The following is a 23,386-nucleotide window of genomic DNA, read 5'->3' as shown; positions in this document are numbered from 1 at the left end:
TATGTAATGAGATGCAATCAAACGGAAGGCAAAAGGAGCAAAAGCCCAATTAAGAAGCTTTTGTTATTGAAGTAAGGAAAAAAAACAAACCACTGAGCACTTGCTGAACCATAGTAAGTTAAGACACAGTTCATTCTTAAACCTCTAATTTTTTTTCCCAACACTTATTTATTATGTTTTGTAGCAATAGTCCTTTATCTAGACACAGATGATTCAGAACCATACCTAGTTTATACCATAAGCTTTACATTTTAACTCACACAGAAAATCCAGGTCCTACTTGTGAATTGTACAGATCAATGTATCTGCCATAGCTGCACCCTTGCTGCCACTATAAGCTGGGAGGAAGGCTCCCAGAACCCAAAGGTGGCCCCTGCCCAGTGCAGTGGGACCAGCTCACTCCCTTTTGCTCCCATCCTGCACTGTGATATGTTTTATTTTTCTTGAATTCAAATGTATTGAACTCTTGGGTTCTGTTCATAATTAAGACTGGTCCTGAAACTTACTGAATTGGGGTGACTAAATAAAACATTTATTTTTGAATGAAGCTGGATTTTATTCTCTTGTAATTACTTAAGTTTTTTTATAATAAAAAATTTAGTAACTTTGACAATATCTGGGTATATTGATTGTAATTTATTTTAATTTTGCTTCACATATCTTCATTTACTACCCACACATTTAAAACACACAGTTTTATTCTGATACAAAATGGAGAAGAGAAACAAGGACAAACTGAAAGTGTGGGGAGCAGAAAGTAAAAAAACTGCTGAGAAAGGAAAGAAAAATTGACACACACATACATCAAACAGAAGAATTTCTTTTAACAAAGGAACTTGCAGTTCTCCAAAGAGTTAGCAGGAATAACATGAATCTGGTAGATTCCCCCCATGTTCCAGTACAGGAACTTCTTATCACAGGAAAATAAAATTTTTAGGTAGGTTGATTTTAAAGTCATATGTAATTTTTTACGTTTAGTATGTCTTCAGTTCACAATTCCAAAAGTAAACAGAAATTATAATATGTCCAAAAGGACCTGCAGTACCTGAAAGGCAACGCCTGAATGAAAATTTCAAAATATCGCATAAACACTGCAAGGATACAACAAAATGCTCAGCTTCTCTTAACTCTACAGGAAGATGAGCTATAGCACCTCCTCAGCCAATCAGCAGTAGTAAAGCCTCAGACCAGGAAACTCTTTAAAGTAAAGTATTTGTGAACATTGCAACTGTACTTTCCCATTGCTGCCCTTTGTTTTTCTCTTCTTTATGTTTGTGGAATCAGAAGCCGCGGGTGAAGTTTCTCATGGAGAAATTTGAGAGATGTAGCAGAGGCACAGAGGATCCTTCAAGCAGTCGACCTATCAAAATCCCAAGGCAAGATGTCCCCAAAGAATTACAGACAAGGAAAGCAGCACTTGAGAAATTTTCAAATAAAGGATATACTGCATTTTGTCCAGGACCCAGTACTCTTCACAAACCTGTTCAGCCTAAGCCTCCTCTGGCAGTCAAGCCTTCAAGTGAGGATAAACCAGAGAAAGATCCAAACCCACCACATTTGAACCCAGTGGTACAAAGGTTTGGTGTTCAGCTTCAGCCCACTAACAGAGGAAATGATGAAAAAGCTGGATGCGCTAAACTCTCTATCAAAACCAGTGACCCATCAAAAGAGGACCCAAAGCCTTTGAACCCAAAACCTGCATGGAACAAGTTCCTTGCTCCTCCTGATAAAGAAAAAAATCCTCTGGGACCAAAACCTACTTTAAATTTTGCATCACAGAATGAGGCAAAACCAGAATTCTCCAAAGTAGCTGCAGTTAAGGAAAAATTAAGGTCTGCAACACAAGAAAATGAGCCCAAGCCTCCTGTTACTAAACCACCTCTTGCGCAGAAACCTTCTCTAAACAATGAGGTATCTCAGAATGAAGACACTTCTAATAAAAGTGATTCTCTGAAAAGACAGTCTGGACCTAGAACAAATATACATGCACACCAAGAAGCAAAAGAAATGGGTGAAAATAATAACTCTGCTGCAGAAACTCCAGACAGTAATTTTCCTAAAATAGTTCTGAAGCCTACTGGCCACAGGTTCAACTTATCAAAAGGAACCCCCAAAACTGTGGCAGAAGACACTGAAGAAAAGGGAATGAGTGCTGCCAAGAACATCTTTCTCAACAAAATCGCCCAGGAAGAATCAGGTTCTTCTCCTAAATTCCGTAAGATGAATACAGCGCTTGCTGCAGGAAGACCATCAGATGACTCACAGGAGGATGAGGACATGAGTTCTAGAGTACCCAAGCGGAAAATCTTGCCCCCGCTGTCCAAGCTGGGCCAGCCCCCAAAAAAGCCCAGCAGACCCCCCACTGTGCACCTGGAAAAGTTCCAGAAGAGCCGCCAAAAAAACAGTAAGTCCACTCTGTTCTTGCTTCCTTAGGTATTAGCTTTTTGATGCATTTAGAACCAGGTTAATTTCAGATGGAATCTCCTCTGCTGTTCAGAAATAACTTGGGCATCAAAAAACCATTTAAAGCTTGGGCTTCTGTCTCTTCTGTACAGAAATTAAAATTATGTTCTCTGTCTTTCAGTGGTAAAGTTCAGGAAGAATGTTTACTGTATTGGGTTCACCTGTTTTTTAAAACTACTCAGATGCAGCTATAACTTGTGTCAGGGAGTATTTTCTCAACAGGCATTTAAGTCCTGATTTAATTAAACAGATCAACTTAGATGCTTCCATTTTAAGTATAGTTAGTCAGAAAGGGGTATGCCCATAGTGTGATTTGGAGCTCTGAAGTTGCTGAGAGTGGATTGGAGCTCTAATTCTACACTGTGCATGTGTGGTAAATCAGGTACATTCATGTAACATAATGGTTGGTACATAATTTGTCCTTGTATCTTCTGTGGTTTCAACAGTTCTGAGTATACATAAGGCTGGTCTTCCTGAGGCAGAAGACGTTCAGAGGGGCGGTGGCAGCATGCAAAACTCTGAGCTGATTTCTCTTAAGAGAAAAAGCCTCATTAAAAACACAGTGTCTGCATGCAGCTATATGTTGTGTTTCTATGAATTCCACTCAAAGATTAGGAGTGTATCGGTAATTTAAAAAATTGTTTTCTTTTCAGTTGCTGTGTTCTGGTTTTCTGGTTTTAACTGTGACCTTACAGTTAAGGAAGTGTTCTCACAAATCCAAGATCAGGTCAAGATCCTCAAATGATGCAAATTGGTATATATCTTTAAGACAAATGGGGTCATATACAATCTCAATACGGAAAGAGCATTTTCAGCTAACTAGACAGGTAAATGTTTTGATTATATAAGAGTAAGAGTTTTGCTAGTTAAAACTTTGAGAAATCCTGACAAAGACTGGAAATACAGAAAATGACAATTTATTTAAAATACATTTTTAAATTTACTTTAAGCAATTAATTGAAGGATCTTTATTTGTTGTTCTGCTCATTGTTTATTCAGATTTTTTTTCTGGTTCCAATTCAGTTATAGACACAAAGCATTTTTTTCATTCTCTTTTTAAAACTGAGCATAAGAAATATTTAGCCCGTGCATTTTCAATTAATACTGTGAGCAGGGCTGTAAGAATAATATTAGAATTTTTGTAGAAGGAGAGGGTGCAGTTGTCACTAACCAGGGGTAAGAGCAGCCACCACCCTGACAGTCATGGGAACATAAGCTAAGGATGGACCTGCCCAGCATGGTGGCCCAGGTGGTTTCCAGTTATGCTGCAAAACTCACACACAGCTAAGTAGAAATTAAGGATCAGACATGGTCTTCTCTATCTCACAGTCACAGCAGCAGGTCAAGAGTGAAAGATTTAGAAACCACATCCAGGCAAGCTTTCTATAGTGTCCCTGAACTTCAGAGAGCTAGCATGTAGACCTTGATATTCTGTTTGGCTTTAATTAATGCAGCCCATTTCATTGTGGCCAGAAGTCTACATAGAACAGTTCTGGTGGAGAGACAAGTTGTTCTAGAGTGAATACTGAACAAATTCCTTTTCAGCTCAACAGTTATTCATTGTTGATAGGTTTCTTGGAAGATAAAAAAAACTGAACTGTGTTTTTTTTCTTAACTGTCATTTCAAGAATCAAAGTCATGTCAGGAAGACGCCCCCCCTCACAGCACAAATTTTTCCTATTCATTACTGTGTCCTGGTGAACAGAAGCTTTCCATAGTTGCTTAATTTGCTGCTGTGATTCAGGTGCTGAAAATAAAGAAGACGAAGCAAATGAAAATAATTTTTCTATTCAACAAAGCTTTCTGAGATCTAACCTTTGGAGCTTTTGGTCTGTAAAAGGGCAAAAGTTAGGCTTTGCTTTGTTCTTTGAGAGGAGAAAACCTCCACACATAGTGGTTTTTACACTTGTGTTAGGGGCATATGCTTGCACTATAGAAAACCTTGTATTGCCTGATTTAAAACATGAATTTGAATTGTGCTTTCTCAAAAGTATCAATTCACCCCTTTTTCTTTGGTTGTTATCCTTTCCAGTGAAACCTGTTTTACTGGTTTTTGAAAATAAGTATTCACTGGGCATGAAATGACATTAAATGTTAGAGGCTGAAGGACTTAGCTTTGACATAGCAGTCTTAGTTAAGTGTGGGAGAAGGATTTTAATCCACCATGCCTGCATGAATACTAAGGCATGTTAGTTTGATGTCTGCCTAGCCATGGATTAGAAATTTTCATCTAGTCCTGAAAAACTTTTCATGATAAAACTTCTGTTGATACAAATGTATTTTTCATGAAAGTCTCACTGTTGACATGCTACTATATTCCAGTGAAGGCAGGCTTTGAGAAATTCCTGTCTGGGCCTGCAAATACATGGCAGAATAGTAAATTCCTGTGTTATGTCCCATTGCAGCAATTTTCCATGATGGATCATATTTACCTCAGCTAAGAATCAATGAGGTACATGTGCCTTCTGTGTTCAGAAAACAATAAAAACTATATTGTTTTACAATAAACACCCAAGGTCTTAGAAAAAAAGAAGAGAAACAAAGTCATTTTTCTGACTGCTTTCCATGTGAGGCCACAACTGCAGTGTTGCTTCCAGAGGAGAACTGCACTGAGTGCCATGGTATCATACAGGTACAGGTGGCCACACACACAAAGCCAGCCAGAGGCTGAAGCCCCAGTGCTCTACACACCTCTGTACGACTCCTGAACAACAAACACTGGGGCTTCAGTTTTATTCAGTGAATAAAAAGTGGGCACATGCTGTCAGTCTGCTTGAGTCAGGGAGAAAATCCCTCAGAATTTTTAAAGAGCCTCCACAGCAAAGAATATTAAGGCTGTGGAGGAAACCCTACCACTCTGGATTTTTTGAAGCATTACCTTAAAAGGTCAAGGGTTTGTCACATAATTCTGCTAAAACATGTGGACAAAACTGTAAATTAAACTCCCAGTATGGCTTACAATATTGAAAAAGATAAATCACTGCAATTTAAAAATTAATTCAACCATCCTTAGAGAAATATGAATGAGACTGTTATTTATCTGTCTTAGTTAGTTAGTTAGTTAGTTAGTTAGTTAGTTAGTTAGTTAGTTAGTTAGTTAGTTAATCAATCTGCCTAAGAAAACAGATAAACCAACACTGAGTGTTTCCTTGCAGGTGATTGCTCAGAGTGCCACTTGATGCTGTTGTGTATAAGGAAGGAAAAGTACACAAAACCTACTGCAAATTAATATTTAAACTCATTATGCTTGATTATTGCCTTAGCTACAACATTCTGCAACATTTTCCAAATGTCTTAGGGTATATTTTATTTTTAAAGGAATAAATTGTATCCATTTAACATCAGAAGACACCTCTCTATTGTGAATTATCAAGGCTTCTGCAACTGGCAGATCTTCTCCTAAGTATCTCCATTTTTGTTTGTTATGGCTTATATGCCACACTTGTGGCACATAGGTGCCACAGTAGTTTTCTGTGCCTCCATCCTGTGATAAAAACAACCCACATCTTACTGTCAATTTTCTAGAATCAGATAATCAGGATTCATGAATTAATTCATAATCAGGACTGCCTGATTCTAGAAAATTAACAGTAAGATGTGGGTTGTTTTTATCACAGGATGGAGGCACAGAAAACTATTTTTCTCATGTATATACTTGTTGTAGTCTGCACATGAATTCTGGAGTTGTTTCTGCAGCTGACTGCCCTAAATCCCATTGAGTCAGCTAAAACCACTCCTGAGTTGAGAAACTAAGATGCAGAATTTAGGACTCAGAAGAGAAAACATGCAAGTGCACCTGTTAATTTTGGTGAGAGTTTGACATTTAGTTTGAAAGGCTTTGAGGCCCCTTCTGTTTTGAATCAAAGTATATGCATAACAAATTGGCTCAATAGGTCTGGACCTCTGCAAAGGTCTGAATGAAGCACATGAGGTATTATGCTCTACTTGAAATCATTGCCCACCTTCTGACAGGGTCAGTGCTGGATGGATTTAACACAGTGCCTTAAGGATTACACTGTGTATGAGAGCAGCCCGTGACATAAATTGCTAAGAGGAGTAGTTAGAAAAGAAAATTTATAAGGATGCAGAAAAAATACAGCTCATGGAAGGTGACAGAAAGGAAGCTGCTGGAGAGAAAAAAGTAAAACTGATGGAACTGAGTAATTACTTCTGCTTAGTAAAATTCCCTTAACTTAATTTCTGAAATTTTGTTCTTTTGTTCACCTATTTTGATTCACAAGAAGAAGCACCTATTTATGCACCTTCATCATGTGGTTGCATTATATGGGTCACAAAACAAAAGCATCTCTGCTGTGCCAACACCTCAAGTGCTCTGAAACCTGTCCAGATTCCAGAAAAGAATGTGAACACAGAGCATATCAATAAATTTAATTTACAGATCAAAAAAGTTATAATAACTGGCTGAAATTTTCTCATTCTTTAGGTTGACACATATTTTGCTTAAAGCCTACTTTACAACATTTTTTAGCAAGAGAGTGTATCTAGCATATCACACTATTTTATAGACAGCTTTATGGTCAAGTTGGAAAACACCTTGTTTTCCCTGATACACAGAATTACTATGGTGATGGAGTTCTGGACATGTTGCTGGTACCTTTACTGTAGAATACATCTTGAACCCAAAAGGTGTCTAGCTCCCAAAAAAAATAAAGCTTTGTAGTCTGTTTACATGTAATTGCAGGAATGATTAGCACGTACTTCTCATATTTGAAGATTGATATGTACTGAAATTTCTCTCTGAGCTGAAAGTTCTAATTTCTCTGTACTCTTTAAATATTTCCTTAGAAACTCACAGAGGTAAAACCTATGCAGCATGCTTAATGTTTGAATTTTAAACAATCTGTGCCCTACTAGTGCAAGTATTTTCACCTTTTTATTTTCTAGACGTATTTTGGTTCACAGGGAGAAATGCTCTTAATCAATCTTCATCATTGGGTAGCATTACATGGGTAATAACACAGCACAAACTAATATATTTCATTATAGAAAATATATTCAAATTATAGTTCATTATAGTTCATATGTGTAAAACTTCCAGTAGTTCTTGAAAATTTTGATATTAAATGTTGCAATAAATATTCAGTATTAATAGACCCAAAAAATCCCGTGCCTTTCACAGTAAAGCTGCTAGGAAGATTTTGAAATTGTATCTAACATTTCTTTTTAATCCTAAAAGGTTCCTTTTAGTAAAGAACATTCCTGAGGTCATTGGTTTCCTCTTGAAATTGAACCCTCCTCAGATATGTGCATTTGGAACAATGGTGTTCCTTGTTTGCAAATTCTGAAGAGAAAATCAGCAAACTTCCACTATCCAAATGCAAGACGCTGTTGCATGGGAATTTTTTTATGAAAATGATTTTTTATATAACATGGTATGTATGATGTAATTATTTTTCACATTGAAAAAATTTAAACCCCCTCATCATTTTTTGAGTTTGGGAAATAGTCACATTTTGAGAAAAGTTTTCCAGTACATTTTCTTTACAAAGTTGCCTTTGCATCATTGTGCACATTTTCTTTTGCCTTCTTTTTCAAATACAAATGAATTATAAAAGACTATTTTTAAACTATTACTGTCTTATATGTCCTCCATCTCTGAATGTTGTCTATTTTTATTCTTTTTTCTTGCAAAAGACATGATACCATGCAATGTAAAACTAATTGAGTCAGGTTTATAAATATTTTTAGTAGAACCAGAAGTAGTCATTAAGGCTTTTAATCAGACAAATGGAAAGTTTAAACTGCAGTTCAATTTGATTTAATTTTGTATTTCTCTGTAGATAAGTACAGTCTTTTGTCTATGGTAACACATCTGAATTGGAAATCACTTTCCTTGTGTCAGTCAGCACTGCCCAGAAGAAGTGCCGGACCCCTAAAGAATTAGGAATATCTAACCTCATATTTAGTCACTGCAAGGCTCAGTCCTGCAAACTTTTACATGCTGAAGTACTTTATGTGAAACTGTGAGCCTTCTTTTTGGAGTAAGACTATGTGCATGCTTAATATTTTTCAGCCCTCAACCTTAAATGTAAATTTAGACACTCACTTTATGTGCTCTATATTCCTCATCTGTTTGTCTCTATATACATGGAAGGGGAAAAATCCCCAACCTTGTATGGGGTCTAGAATTATGTCAAGTCTTAATATGTCAACTATGATATTTTAGAGAATATAAGTGTCAGAATAAGTGTTAAACCTTATGTGAAACACCCTTAAGGTAGTCTGTGCATCTGTTGTGGAAAGATTTTCTCATTGAGACCAATAGAAGTTGTGCTTTAAAAAAGACAGATTCTCCACCTGCTTTGGTCATCTTTTTCATGATGTTATGAGCAACCGTGAGCAAAATTATCTGAAAAAGGATGAAGACCTAGGTCTTCATTTCCCCCTTTTTCCCCTTTGTCTGAAATTCCACCCTTTTGGGACATAATTTTGTTTGCACACAGGGGAAAAAAAAAAAAGCTTCATCACCTAACTGGGAGGACAATCAGGAGAGATGAGAAGTATAAAAGAAAATAAAACCCATAAAAGATTGCACCTAGGCATTTTTAAAAGTAAAGTCTGGACTCGAGGAGAGCAACAACCAGAACTTTTCGTGCTCTTTGTTTTCAAGGTGCGAGCAGTGCCACAACTGAACTTTGTTGCTACAGTATGTGTCACAATAGCATAATCAAAAGCCCTGAGCTTCAGCTCTTTTCTAAGTTTACCTGCTCACTCTGAGAAGCTCCAAAGCAGCATAATAGTGAAATCTGAAACCATGGCTTGTATCTGAACGAAAATGTGGTTAGGGAAGCAGAGCAGAGCACAGCTCTCTGCGCATTACAGATGAAGTAGGAAGTGGCTGATCAGCTGCTGCAGATGTTATTGCAGGTTCTTAGTAAACCCTCTGTAAAACCCAGAAAGCTACCCAGGTCTTGCATGTAGAAGTGGTGAGGTGCTTTGCAGTAAAACTGAAAAGCATGTTGGGCTTGCAGAGTAGCTCAAAAGCATTTTGCTTTATAAAAATTGTCTTTTAAAGACTTTCTGATATGTAACTGCTTAAAAAATCCTGAAGTCATGTTATGATGAAAACTATAAAAATTCACTAATAATTTTTAAATTACAAGCATTTTTTCCTGCAGAATATTTGAAGTTTCCTTGTAGAACCTGCTCACTCTCAGGTTTTACTTTTACTAAAACATTACTAAAAGCAAGAGTCAGCAACAGACAAGGAGCTCACTGCATCAGTGGTCAAAGGCAATAAGATCTCACCAAATGCCATACTCTAGGCCAAAGAAAGACAGTGGGGTTTTTTTAGAATGCAAAGTCAATAATCCATTTTTGCCTTGCATGTTGCGAGAGTCTGCATTGTTATAGAAGGGTTTTTCTTACATATGAATGTATTTATGCTGTCTATTTATGGGGAAGCAGGTATGATGAGACCACTCAAAATGGAATGTACACAGTGCTATGCATTGCTATTCAGTTCCAGTTTTATTTAGGATGCAGGCTTGGACCAGAAATTTCTGGATTGGGACAATGGATAGGCAGGATGCTACAGCCTGATACCTTAAATACCATTAACAGTTCTGTCTTTGTGGTTAAGTCTCAACTATTTGGAGACTGGAGGCCAGACTAATGTATTTGCAAGAGACTGTATTGCAGATAAGATCAACACAGCTGTTCTGAGCTAACTGGGATTTCTAAAGTGCTGCTGGCTTTGGGAACAGGCATACATTGCTGCTGCAGTCCCACCAAGGGTAAGAAAAATATGAATAGCTGAAGCCAGACCACCCTCTGCTAGAACAGGATATTTGCCCGCTTCAAGGGAGATTATCAAAATTACTATTTTTCATTGTTGCCAATTAAAAGCTTTGTGCCAAATAAACACATTCTGTTGTAATACTGATTGGATTGAACAGAGGGGTTTGTATCTTCAGCTGATGGATGTAGAACTGCTGGTATGAGTGCTAAAAAAGATGTGGAATTTTTTTTTTCCTTTGTCACCTTTCTATTCTGCTTAGGTTGATAATTGGATGTTTACCTTCTTCTGTATGCCAATCTCTTACCCAAACACCGAGGTACCCTAGTATTTAGGGAGGCAATAAATAGAGACATATTAAGTCTTATGAATACTTTATGAGCCAAAATCACCCCTGCACATGAGTCCCATTCACTTTACAATTTTCAAAAACAGAGAACCATCTGTGACCAAAGGACTACTTCCCTCAAGATTCCCATTCCACCGAGTAACACATGTTCTGGGTGTAGTCCATTACAGACTTTAGGCAGTGCAAGGACTTCCCTTTGTTTAGCCACATATTTATGGTATGAACATCTCAGGACAGAGTGATGAAGTATCTCAAGACAGCACTGAAGGTTTTAATAGGGTGAAAATGGATTTTTCTCATTCTCATTCTGTCCTGAATGCTTTTGCCCACATAGAATTCACAAGTTCCAAAAGAGCTGGACTTCTAATTTGTCTGTTGAGTTCACATGGGAGAGTCATAGAAATTATGCTCTTTTATGCTGGTTGATTTCTTCTGCTGTTAAATACAGAATATCTGGACATGAAGACAAGATGGGATCTTTCTCTAGATGTCATACCAAAGATGTATCAGTGTTTCCCTTTCACAAGCCAAGAATGGCAAGGGTCAAAGTCACAAATATTGCATCAAGACAACTTCAGTGTCCTTCACTTCCCGATAAACAAATATTGCCAAGAATGTAAGTGAACTTTTGGCCAGTGCCCATATGAAAACTGTTTGAGAAGGTTCTCCAAGAGCACAATACAGATTTTTGCAGTGTTCTCTGCATATTTGTTCTGTAAGTGCTGAGGATCTGGGCATGATTAAAGAAGTTTAATGCCACAAGCAGCAGTTCAATGGGATATTTCAGATATTCTGTGGACAGTTTTTATAGGAGGTTTCTCTATACAGCTGTAGTGCCTTTTCTTTTGTTCTTTTGTTTCTATTTGAAGAGCTTCCGTTTCTGCCTCTGTTTATGCTGCTGTTGTGCAGCACTATGTGTGAAAAAGCTGAGTGTCCTGAGAGGAGAGGCTATTTCGAAACCGAGGTGTTAGCTGTCAAAGCTGCCACAGGGTGACCACCCTTAACACTGTTTACTGTGATGAGAGTGCTTCAGGGGCATGTGAAGCCAGGATGTAGTTTCAGTTTAATTTCTTGATCTGTGTGTCTGCTCCTGGCTGCTGTTCCACTACCTTCATGGAGCTTTTCCATGTTTTTATAGTACCAAGTGTAAAACAGGAAAAAAAAAGCCAGTATTGAATGTTATGATAGCTTTGGCTCAGCTGGCGTGATTATTACACCTTCTTTTCCAAACAGCTTTTCAGCATATCACTTTCCTACCTAAATCATTCCACTATTTCTAGTATTAGAGTTAAAGTATTTTACACCTACATCAGTCTCAGTCATAAGTGTAACTAGTTAAGCTAATTAAAACTCTAAAGGCAAAGAAGTCAGTTATAATAGTTAGAAAATAAAAAAAAACAGTATTTCCGTTAATATGATGATCATTTAGTTACTGTTAGATGATAACAAATTACAAAAATTAAAAAGGACAGGTTGTTCAGCCTTTATACTTAAAAATAAGCTCTTAATCTAAAGTGCATGTGGTGTCCTTTCCTGGCTCACTTTCCTATTGCCTGGATTTGGCTCTCAAGAGACATCAGATGAAAGAAGTATTATGCACAGAGACTTGGGAAGAATTTTTACCTTAGTCCTACAAAAGACTTATCACAAGAAGTAATACAATATGAAGACAAAAGGTTCATATGCATGTTGAGCACACACACAATACTCTGTTAGGTCAATGTAGATGTAACCACAGAAAAACTGATATAGGATTCCCTACTAAAACACAAAAATAAATTTGAGAGTTTTATTAATACAAATTAACATGGCTTTCAGGAAAACAAAACAAAACAACAACAAAAAATAAACCTAACCAACCAAACCAAAAAACAGACTCCTTTATTGTTGTTTTATTTGATTAGACTCTAGAATTCATCTGGTGATACATTCATATTCTGGACATAGGTTCATCTTTATAAGAAGTTTTAGGGCAATGAGAAATTGTAGTCTGCAGATGAATAAAGACTGTGAAGAATTAAATGATAAGATAAAGTCTGCAAATATTCAGATACAACAAGAGCACAGTGAGGTGTAACCTTGGCTCATTTAAGCAAGGTTTGCTTTTATTCAAATGCAATTGTACATATATAATGAAGAAATGTAAACCATACCTGCAAAACAAGGTTGTATAATGATTTGGAGGGAAAAAAAATCAAGTTATAAGCAGCTTTACAATTGGGTAAGGACTATGATGAGACACAAGAGCATAATGCATAAGGGTTATCAGCTTGTACTCTAGATTCTGGGAGTTTTACCCTTAAAGAATTTTCATATAGTTACAAAGTTTTTGAATAAAAGATTTTTGCTCATGGACATTAGTTTAATAGTCAGGAGTCTGCACTTCCAAAACAGGAGGAGAGATGAAAATTGGAGAAAATACTGAAACCCTGGATGCAATCAGTAGAGATACGGCCAGATGAAGAATGACTTGCAATTTTCATCACTACATGTGGCAGACAAGTATATGCTCTGTAGAATTCCAGTGCCAGATTTTCTACAGTGTTGGAAAGGTTGGAGAGATAACAGAAATAGCTATGAAATAATTGCTACATGGGAAAGAAAAAGGAAAAAAAAAAAGCACTCTTGATTGAGATTTAAAAGGTTGAGTCTTTTCAAGTCACTGAAAAGACATCTTAGTTATGTGATAGTTCCAGTGTTGTCAATACCTTTTGGGTATAAAACAGTGGTGATAAAAAGTCTTTTGACCCTGTGTGCAAAGGTAAAAATAAAAGTAGAAGAACCTGATGCCGAAGGAACTTAGAAAACAGTAAGGTGCAGATTTTAATAGTAAGCAAATTTAAACAAGTACCCCTAACAAAAACTCTGTAGTATTCTGTCTTGTCAACATCCCTCAAACAACTGAAAGACACATTTTAGCCAAAATGTTACTTTAGTATAGCTCCAGCTGTTGATCTCATATTTCAAACGTGGTGTAACACACAAGACAGCAATAAAAGGATGGCAGCATTGAATCGGAAGGGGTATAAAGAAGTTGTTTGTCACTATGTTGATGTTCATCCCAATGTACAGGGTAAGAACAACTGTACTAGAACTTATCCATGCCATAAATTTATCCTGCTTCTTCAACATGGATCTCAAAGCATGAAAATTCCTCTTTCACTGTTACAAAGTGCCTTCTAACAAATGTTGCTTGCTTTTAAGCGTGTTACTTGGAAAAGGGGGGAAAATAGAAATTATCCCTTTCTTCACTAACAGAGACTTAGGTATTAATTTTGTTTTACCCCAATCTTACCACATTTCCCTAAACCACCACCACTTGTTCAAGATATTTAGGAATTTATGTTTTCTAGAACTCATTCTCACTATTCTCCTTTGGGTACTCTCCAGCTGGCACACATTGACCCTGCTGTAGCCTCCTCAGTACTAAGAGAAAGGATTGTTTTACTTAACTTTTGGGCTATATTTTGAATAAAGTGTTAAAAGGATAAGTAGTACATATTTAATCTTGACATATCATAAATGGTAAGGATCTTCTTTTGTAATATGCATATTCCTTAATGCACAAACCACAAAAGAATTCACTTGTGTAATCATCCATTTTGGGACTATCAGTATTTTGCTGTTTAAGTAATGAAGGAACTTGACAGGTTTACAATGCACCATTGTTTATATATATGTTGACAAGTTGGTCTAAGCATCCATGAAGAAATATTTATCCATAATTTTTTGAGTTGTGTGGTAGTAAAAACTGTCAAGGCTTGATAATTTCATTTTGATTTCCCTGTGAGATATGGAAAGGTCCATCCTAAAGTTACCAACTCCCCTTTTCCTGTCTGTCACAAGGACAGAATTCCAAACATCCAATAAGCTAAAAAAGCTCTTTCAATAGCTTCTTGCAATTTTGAGTCTTGCCATTAAACTTTAGTAAATATTTGTTGTTGTTCTGTGTTTTGAGCAACTTTTTTTTCAGCGAGGTTATAATTTCCTTTACTTGACAAGATTCTAATCTCTCACAGGTGTGAACTTAAATAAATTCTCCAGAAGACAAAGGTTTTCTTCTCATCTGTAATTGATTTTAACAGAATTCTGAATTTTTTTTTCCCACTGTTCTCCTTTTCCTTGGGTTTTTCTGGATTTGTCTTCCTGCAGCTGGGGACAGTTCTTTTCTGGTTAGATTTTAATCCACTAATAATACTTCCAAAAAAAAAAAAAAAAAGATACTTCAAAAACATCATAGCATCAAAACTCTGACTTAATTTGCTTGTGTAGAAAAACTTCTCTCAAAATCAACTCTCAGAGCAGTGGTTGCTATGGTTTGGTTGTGGCTTGTGCAGGGAGCATGAATTCAGTGCAGCACACATGCATACCAGCTCACTCAAGTAATTGTGGCTTCTGTGCCTAGTGCACAGCACCATCAGTTTCTGAGGCTACACCTGTCTGTTGAGGGTGTAGCTTCTGTGCAGCTTTGCAGACTGCCACTTTTCTAATCTGAGCTTGTTAGACTTCCTACAACTTACATTAAAAATGATGTTCAGAGACCTGTACCTCTCTTTATAAAGGCCAAAATATGTTTTTGTCTCTCATCCCTTCCATTAAAACTCTTTCTTTGAGGGAAAAAAAAAAAAACCTCAGCAAGTCTACATCAGTGTTCATATGAAACTCGAGCTGATCTTTTAAGTGTATTGGGGAATTAAATTATAATTTAGTTTTGAAACACAGGTATTAATATATTGGGTGAACTGTGCTGTTTTTGTGTCTAGTTCGTGTCTTGGCGAAGACATTTTCATGGCCTTGTACAGGGAGAACATTTTTGAATGCAGAGTCCTCTCTAGTGTGATAAGATAATGCAACAAAAATATCTAAGAGCAGGTTCAACAAAATATACCTTCTCTAGGGTGGTTGCAGTACTGATATCTTACCCAAAAACTTCAAACACAGCAAAGTTCCTTCCTCAGATGTTTGCTTGATAAATTCAGTCTGTTCTGCTATTTTTCAGGTCTTGAAAATGAAGGTTTGAAACAGGAGACAGCTTCCTCATCAGCACTTGCCCTACCTCCATCACACACAGCTGTGCCACCTCCTCCACCAGCCTTTCACCCGTCCCTGCAGGTGCCACCAGCTCCCAGTCTGCCTCCCAGAAACATCAAGCCCAGCTCTGAAATAATGTGAGTGAACATAAGCCACACGAGCTTTATTTACTCACCTTTCTCTGCCAATCACTTTCCTCCTGGCATAGCAGGTGAAGGCTGCATGAGTTCCAGGTTTCTGAGAGAGAGGTGTCTCACACTACTTTCCTTATCCCACCCTGTACCTGGCCTGTTTAGAATTAGCTTTTTATATTCGTTTGTACCCTCCATCTATTCAGTCATTTCCCTGAATTGTCTTGTGTATAACAACAATTTGTTTTTGTCCTCTGTTGGTGAGGGTAGGGGGAAGGGAACAGACTGGTTTTTTACTCCAGAACAATCTAAAAACTTTAAACACTGATAGAAAATCAGTTGCCTCAATAGCTTAAGGTTTTCCCTGAATTTTTCTGGGCAAAGAGGGCAAGGAGCATCAGGTCTATGAGCCAATACCCTGGGAAGCAGCTTTGCAAGCTGGAGGAACTGAGCTCAGCGCTGGTTGTGAAACAGCCCTGAGGCCATGACGTGGCCTCTGTTGTTATGGGGCTCCTTTCTTTATCCTCCTTTGAAGAGCTTCTGCGTACAGAAGTGGAACCTCTGCTGACAGAGTTGTAAGTACTCGAGTCCAGCATAAAAACTGGCCAGAATCGAGCCGAGCCTGAATAATGAACTGCTTTCTGGCCAGCAGGTACTGCAAAGAGCATCACAGCGGGCAGGACGAGTGAGGGAGGCGTGTCCAGCTCAGCGCTGTGTGACAGCATCAGTCCTGCCTCACAGCCGCAGTACCTGCAGCACCATGCTGGGTACCCTCCTCTTTACCAAGGCATAGGAGCCAAATTTGTCATCAGACAGTTTTGAAATGTACCTCCAGATGCCCTGTCTGCTCTCCTGTGTGCCCTGTAAATTCTCCTCTCTGCTGAAAATTTGTGCCCGGATGCTAACACCTTTGCTTTCACCTGTCTCCATGCTTTCCCCATCAAGCCAGTTTTAGAACATCCCATTCTGCTTTCAAGTCCTTTTTTGATTACACTTCTTTGATGATAACTGTCAGCCCTTGTTTTCTTTGTGCTGTTACAAAGCATTATAAAGTTAAAAGTCCCTGATATTGTTATATTCTTAATTCTATTTCAAGATTTTAAATCTAAGAGCTCTGGTGACATTTTACCTGGCCTAACCTTTACACCGTTTCTCTTGTCCCTTGTTTAGACTTTAAGCCCAACAAGTCAAAGTCTCAGAGCTGTATTTAGCATTCAGAAAAAGTCTGAAATTGTACTTTTGCACTGTAAGAAGACTGCACCTGCAAAAATGGTTAAAAAGCCCAACAGATTATTTCCATTCAGTCAGCTCATCTGCTTATGATATTTTTCATACCACACTTTCTCTGAGTGCTTTTGGCTCACTTTGATGTTTTTTACTCTAGATCAAGATAGCCCCACCTGAAACTGAGTCACAGTCAAAGAAAACACTTTAGAAAATCATGTGTGTACTTAAGTAGGATATAGGGCTCAATAGACTGTTCTGCCTTTGTATAAAATAGATAATAAAAAGCACCAGAAAAATGGTTAACGAAAATGTAATCATAAAACCATCTTCATAGGTTTCACATGTTTACCTTTTCATACTTACAGAAACCTAGAAAATGAAGAAAATTATGATGATGTTGAATTTGTTTCACAAGGTAAGATGCATACACTTTATACATTTTAATTAATGACTACTGCAAGAAGCTGTAAGCATGTTGTATTTATAAGATAAAGAAAAGTTTATTGTATTCAAGAGTGATTTGTTTACTAATTATACTGGTTCTGCCACTTTATGGGTGAAGATGCTTGTCTCATAACACTAATGGATCTGATGTTCTGTGATTAATAAGATAGACTCTCAGAAACTGCATTGAATATCTCTACTTCCCCCCCCCCTTATCCTCTTTTTCTATTTTTTTAAATTATTTTTATTTTTATTTTTGTTTTTGTTTGGTTAGAAATATGCTGGGACTATAAATCACCAGATGTTCAAACCTGACCCAAAATGAATGCTGCTCTTTCAGAGTTGACGTTGTGTGGTCTGGTGAAGGAGGCACTTGATTAAAAAGAAAAAAAAAAAAAAAAAAAAAGAAAGATGGGTTGACTGTGCTTTTACTGTCACTTTGTGGTCTGAGGCTGGTGAGAGGCAGTGAGCTGTACCAGGAGCAGCAGACAAGCAGATTGTGACACAAAGAATGCCAATCTGCCTTCTGATCCCTCCTTGGTGGCACTTGGTCTGTGCCAGGCACACCGTGCATCATTTAGTGTGTTGGCCATCCAGACTCTCAGCACTGCAGGCTGTGCAGCTGGAACAGAGCTTTCTTTACCTACCTGCCTGCAGAGTAAGGAGGAATCAGGAGATTCACAGAATATCTGCTACGCAGGGCAGAGGCTGGCTTAGGAAAAGAGCCTTTGGCATACTTGTTCAGCTGTTGGGCTGGTGCAAGCAATTTCTTTGAGGTCTCTTTGGATTTATTAGGTTTTTGACAATTACTTTTTCATAAAAGTAGTGATTTTGTAAACAAATAACATAGGTAAATTCACTAATGTTATTAAAGATTTTTTAAAACAAATTTTCCACTTCTAAAATACATAGTGAAATATGCTGTTTGTAGATATTTTTAGTTTGCAATGTTCTATGAAAGCAATCTGTAAAAACTGAATTATGCATTCATACCTTCATCAAAAAACAGGAGCCTGCATAATAAAAGTTTCTAGTTAATATCACTGATGTTATAGGCAATTTTAAATAGCTAATGCTAGAATGAATTGTTTTCTGTACAAGAAAAAAAATAAATATCCTGGTTTTTTTTTTCTTTTGTTCCTGTAGGTCATGGAAATACACAGAGGGTAAGTACTCTCCAGCAACATAAACCTATCCTTTTTTAGCAAAAACTTACAAGTTTAGTGAAATTTCTTCAAGACATTAAACAATTACTTGCAGATTTAATCCAGTGTATCCACAGTAAGCTGTAGGAGCAATTATTTGTTGTGAAGGATAGAAATAAAATCAGAGAAGCAGAGTAAACTGGAACAAATTATCAAAGCTGGCTAGACACCAAAAATTGATTAAAAAAAAGAAAATGGAAAACTACGTCTTCTATTACCACTGGCATTTCATTTCACTGTAATTTTCCAGAAATAAAAGAAATTATGGTCCTGTTCCATTCTGGTAACAGAATATTTCAGTTAATATTTCAGCTAATTACAGATTAAGCACCTCACTATATAAGGACTAAGACAATCTCTTAGACCCTAATCTGAGTCCCATTTAGATTCTTAGCATTCCAGTTTAAATAGGGCTAACCCTGCCACCTTTATCATGGCAGTGCAATCATCAGCAATGATGAAGACTTTACAATTGCAAAGTGTGTACAGGGCACACTTTGCAATTAAAACATCCACTTTGGATTAAGCAATGTGCTTGGGTGATTCTAACAATCCAAGGCTTCATAGGTATGATATTGAAAAAAAAATAACAGAAATAAAAGAATAATGTGTTTGAATAATGGAGTAATTTGTTTGGGGAAGAATAAATGTATTTGCTTTTTGCTATAAATGGTTTTTATATAGTTTGTATGAAGCTTATATAGCAGACCAAGTTTCTTCATGTATTTTCAACTGTACTTAGACCATTGAAAATGGATTCTTTTTCATAGGGTCAAGAAAGTGATGGGGAGATGTATGAAGATATTAATGACATCAGGTAGTAATTCTAAAGTCTATAACCTCTTGTGTCTTTATAACTATATTTTCTAATAGATGTATTTCATCTGGTTTGAAAGTGCTATTCTGCTGCAATCCCTCCCAGGGACTGTCTTCAGTTCCCTGCAGTCCCTGTCTTCGTTCATTTCACCTGGAGAAAGTCTGTCTGTTCACAGGTTCTTTCCCTGTTAGACCTGCCATGCCCTGGCATGGCAAAACTCCTGCAATTAAATAATTTAGTTACTGTGATGGAGGTAACAGAACTCTGATTTCTGTTCTAAGGCGTATGTCTGAACCACTGGTTGGAATTACAGCCGAGGAGGAAAAATAAGCTCAGCCCCAAGGTATTATGGTCCCAGACAGGTCTTTTCTTGTGGGTTTTTTAATTGCTTTTCAGATAAATATTATTAGAACTCCTATGAGAGGCTGGATTGACAATTTTTTTTTGCCTGAGTGAACTAGTATAGCTACAGAGACAGAATACAAGCTATGCTTATTCTTCTACCATTTAGACCTTTCCTTTGATGAGTCTCTCTACCCCAGTAATGTCTAAATCTATGGGATTTATGGTGTTACAATAGCCAAAGAAAAACTCTAATTCCCTCTGAATAAGTAATTGATGTAGAGTATTTCAGATGTACAACAATTTTCAGCAAAAATTTATTGTTGAATTCCCTTTGATTTATAGCCCAAGTGATCCTCATTTCAGACTTTGTTTTTAGCAATTTGAGCCTACCTGTCTAGCAAAACTATTGGGGGAAAAAAAAAAAGGGGAGTTCCACTTGATCAGTTCCATAGGGTTTCTAAAACACAGGTGTTCCAGCCAGATGGCAGAGCTGGAGATGTAGGCCTAATTCCATCCCAAGTTCCCAAACCACAGTACCTTCCAGTACACAAGGCACAGCAAGTAGTGTACCCTGGTGTGAAAAAATGCGTGCAGAAACTGACTCATTGTGTAGACTGCTGGAATAGGTTGCAATCAATTTTATAAACACAGTCCTGTGGCATCTCAGGCTTTAGTTCAGGTTGCATCAACCACTGGTGGCCTGGATAAATATTTAACAGCTGCATCCAGTACAACACCTAGACTGCTGCCAGTTCACAAGCATGCTCAACAAAATTATCTCAGAGACATTTGGATACACACATGTGGAGGCAGATAACCTTGTCTGGTGTGTTGCCCTCATGAGGGCAGACACTGTAACTTACAAATGTAGTAAAGGGCTGCTTACTCTATCTGTTGCAGCTGCATTGTGTTTTAGAATCTGTAGCTTTGATTTCACTTGGAGAAGTCTTTTTACATCAACTGCAGTTTTTTGCCAGCCTTGGGTAAGGTAGGTCTAAAGAAGATTTTCTTAACACATTCTGTCCTGGCAATGCTCTTTCAGATCATCAAGGGGAAAAGCGAAGAAGTGGGGCAAAGAAGATAAGAGGAGAATGGACCAAGAGAAGAAGGAACAAAAGGAAAAAGAAAAGAAAGAGAATGAACTGAGGAAAAAGTTCAAAGTAAGCTTTTTATTTCGTAATGTGGACAAAGCTATGCCAGCAGCATTATATAGCATTATCGAGTTCAAAATAGACTTTTCACCTTGCTACAAAACAATTTCAAACACCAGCATAAATTCTGAAAAAGGCTTTAAGCTACCTTTTTTTGTTTGGCATATGTTTGAATGCAAGCTCTGCACTGATGGATGGCAAAGACCGTTTGCTTACAGTTTTCATTAAATTACTTTCTCACCTTTTTTCTGTGTAAGGATGCCTTAAAATCATCTGTTTTCACTTTTCTGTCTCTAATAATTTATTTCATTAGAATAGCATCAAAAGCTCTTAATAAAAGTTGGAATTTAATCCCATACACATAGTGTTATTTGCTTTACTGTAGTCAGATACAAAAGTATTTAGCCCTTTAAATATTTCAAAATTGCAACATTACCCTTGCCTTGGAGGGGGGGTACTTAGAGTAAATTCCAGCCTGAATGAGGAGGAGGAAAGTCAGACTTCTATAGGAGAGCTACAGTCATTCTCTGGGGCTAAATGATGAGACAATTCTTTCTGTTTTAAATCATTTTTGCATAGCTGGTGGTCAGCATGCTCTCACAGTTTGCAATTCTTCCAGTCAGTTTTTCTTAACTAATGCCCAGTCACAATTCTCCGTTCCACTCCGTTCAGTGTCACTGTACACAGTGGGCAGCTTTGTTTTTCTTTCTATTATGCTCTGTACACATGAAGCCATAGTGGCTCACATCATGGCCGTGGTCTGCTGTGGAGAGCCTCACATGAATTAAGAAGCAAATATTAAAAGTACACATAGTTAATAATAATGAGTTAGCTGGTGTTTATTGGGTGCCAAGTCTTTTTTTTAGACCAGTCACAAGAAGTGTAGGCATTAGTGCGCAGAAAGCTTTTAGCTTATAGACTGTGGTCCTGCCACAGGAGCACAGTCTATAAGCTAAAATACCAATTAAGGTATTTTATTATTCTTAAACAAATATATTTTAATGCACATTTTCTTTCCCATTTATTGGCCAATTTTACAGGATAGACATTCCTGAGTTAGTCTATAATTGGCAAGAGCACTATGCCTCTGAAATACATAAAGTCACAAATACAAAATCCTAAAATGACTTTTTCATAACATAATGTAAAGACCTCACAAAGTGAATCCTGGACATCAGCAAACAGCAAGATCATCTCTTGTGAGTACTTGCAAAATTATATATAGAGTAGAATAGTAAACACAAAGCATTATGTGGCTGATTCATTAACATTAATGTTAATGAATATTTACTCATATGACTTGTGTCAGGAATAGTGTGGCCAGCAGGATCAGGGATTGTCTGATTGTCCCCTGTACTTGGCACTGGTGAGGCTGCACCTCGAATCCTGTGTCCAGTTTTGGCCCCTTACTCCAAGAAAGATGCTGAGATGCTGGAACAGTCTGAAGAAAAAGTGGTTCAGGAGGGACCTTCTCACTCTACAACTGCCTGACAGGGAACTGTAGCCAAGTGGGCAACAGTGTCTTCCCCCAAGTAACAAGGGATAGGAAAAGAGAAAATGGCCTGAGTTGTGAACAAGGAATGTTTAGTTTAAATATTAGGAAAAATTTCTTCATGGGTTGAAGAAATTTCTTAATTTCTTCAAGGGTTGCAAAGGACTGGAAGAGATGCCCAGTGAAGTGGTAGAATCACTCCCCGTGGAGGTATTTAGAACATCTGTAGATGTGGTGCTTAGGGACATGGTTTAGTTGAACTTGCCAGTGTTAGGTTAATGGTGGAGCTCAGTGATATTAGAGGTCTTTTCCAACCTAAAAGATTCTATGATTCTATGAGTAGTTCTGCTGGAAATAAATGGAGACACCCATTGGCATTCAATGCATCTTGTGAACTCATAAGAGGTGTCACCGGCTAATTTGTTGATTTTAATCTTAGTATTTCTGTGATTTTGCCAGTGAGTTCTTCAATTGCTGTATTGCCATGCCTCTCCCCTCTCTTTTAATCTCTGATTTTAATTTAAACTGTGTAATTCGAGCAAGAGGAAGCCCTTCTGTTTATTTGGCAACAGTATTTTAAATGTCAATGAAACAAATAACCATCATTATCATTATTTTTACTTCTTTTTCTGAATGTCTGGGAAAGAACTCAATTTTTCCCTATCTGTAATACCTTCTGTTCCTTCTTCAGTTAACAGGACCCATTGAAGTCCTTCATCAGGCACGAGCTTGCGTTGACCACAAGGGAGGGAGGAATGAACTGACTGTCAAACAGGGGGATAAGATTGAAATCATTCGCCTCACAGACAACCCAGAAGGAAAGTGGCTGGGCAGGATAAAAGGATGCTGTGAGTTCTCTTTCTTCACTGTGCTCCTGAATGTTTTCACTACATGACAGCAAACATGTGAGCATTACACCAAGGACTAGCCCTACCATGTCTGAGTCACTGGCCACCAAAGTAAATAATTACC

General features: G+C 37.5%; 1 protein-coding gene across 1 annotated transcript in view; it reads left to right on the top strand.

Moving 5' to 3' along the window:
- Window positions 1–1,305: 1,305 nt before the first annotated feature.
- The window catches only part of FYB1 (FYN binding protein 1), a gene marked incomplete at its 5' end in the record, with an annotated part of 38,994 nt that continues 16,913 nt past the window's right edge, over window positions 1,306–23,386 (top strand). Inside the window, 7 exon segments of the mRNA XM_084225365.1 lie at window positions 1,306–2,404; window positions 15,571–15,739; window positions 17,326–17,375; window positions 18,551–18,570; window positions 19,380–19,426; window positions 20,814–20,931; window positions 23,106–23,262. Of these exon segments, the coding sequence (XP_084081491.1) occupies window positions 1,306–2,404; window positions 15,571–15,739; window positions 17,326–17,375; window positions 18,551–18,570; window positions 19,380–19,426; window positions 20,814–20,931; window positions 23,106–23,262 (1,660 nt within the window).

Source organism: Fringilla coelebs, assembly GCF_963513975.1.
Source record: "Fringilla coelebs genome assembly, chromosome: Z".
NCBI lineage: Eukaryota > Metazoa > Chordata > Aves > Passeriformes > Fringillidae > Fringilla > Fringilla coelebs.
This window is presented reverse-complemented; position numbering and strand designations above follow the sequence as displayed.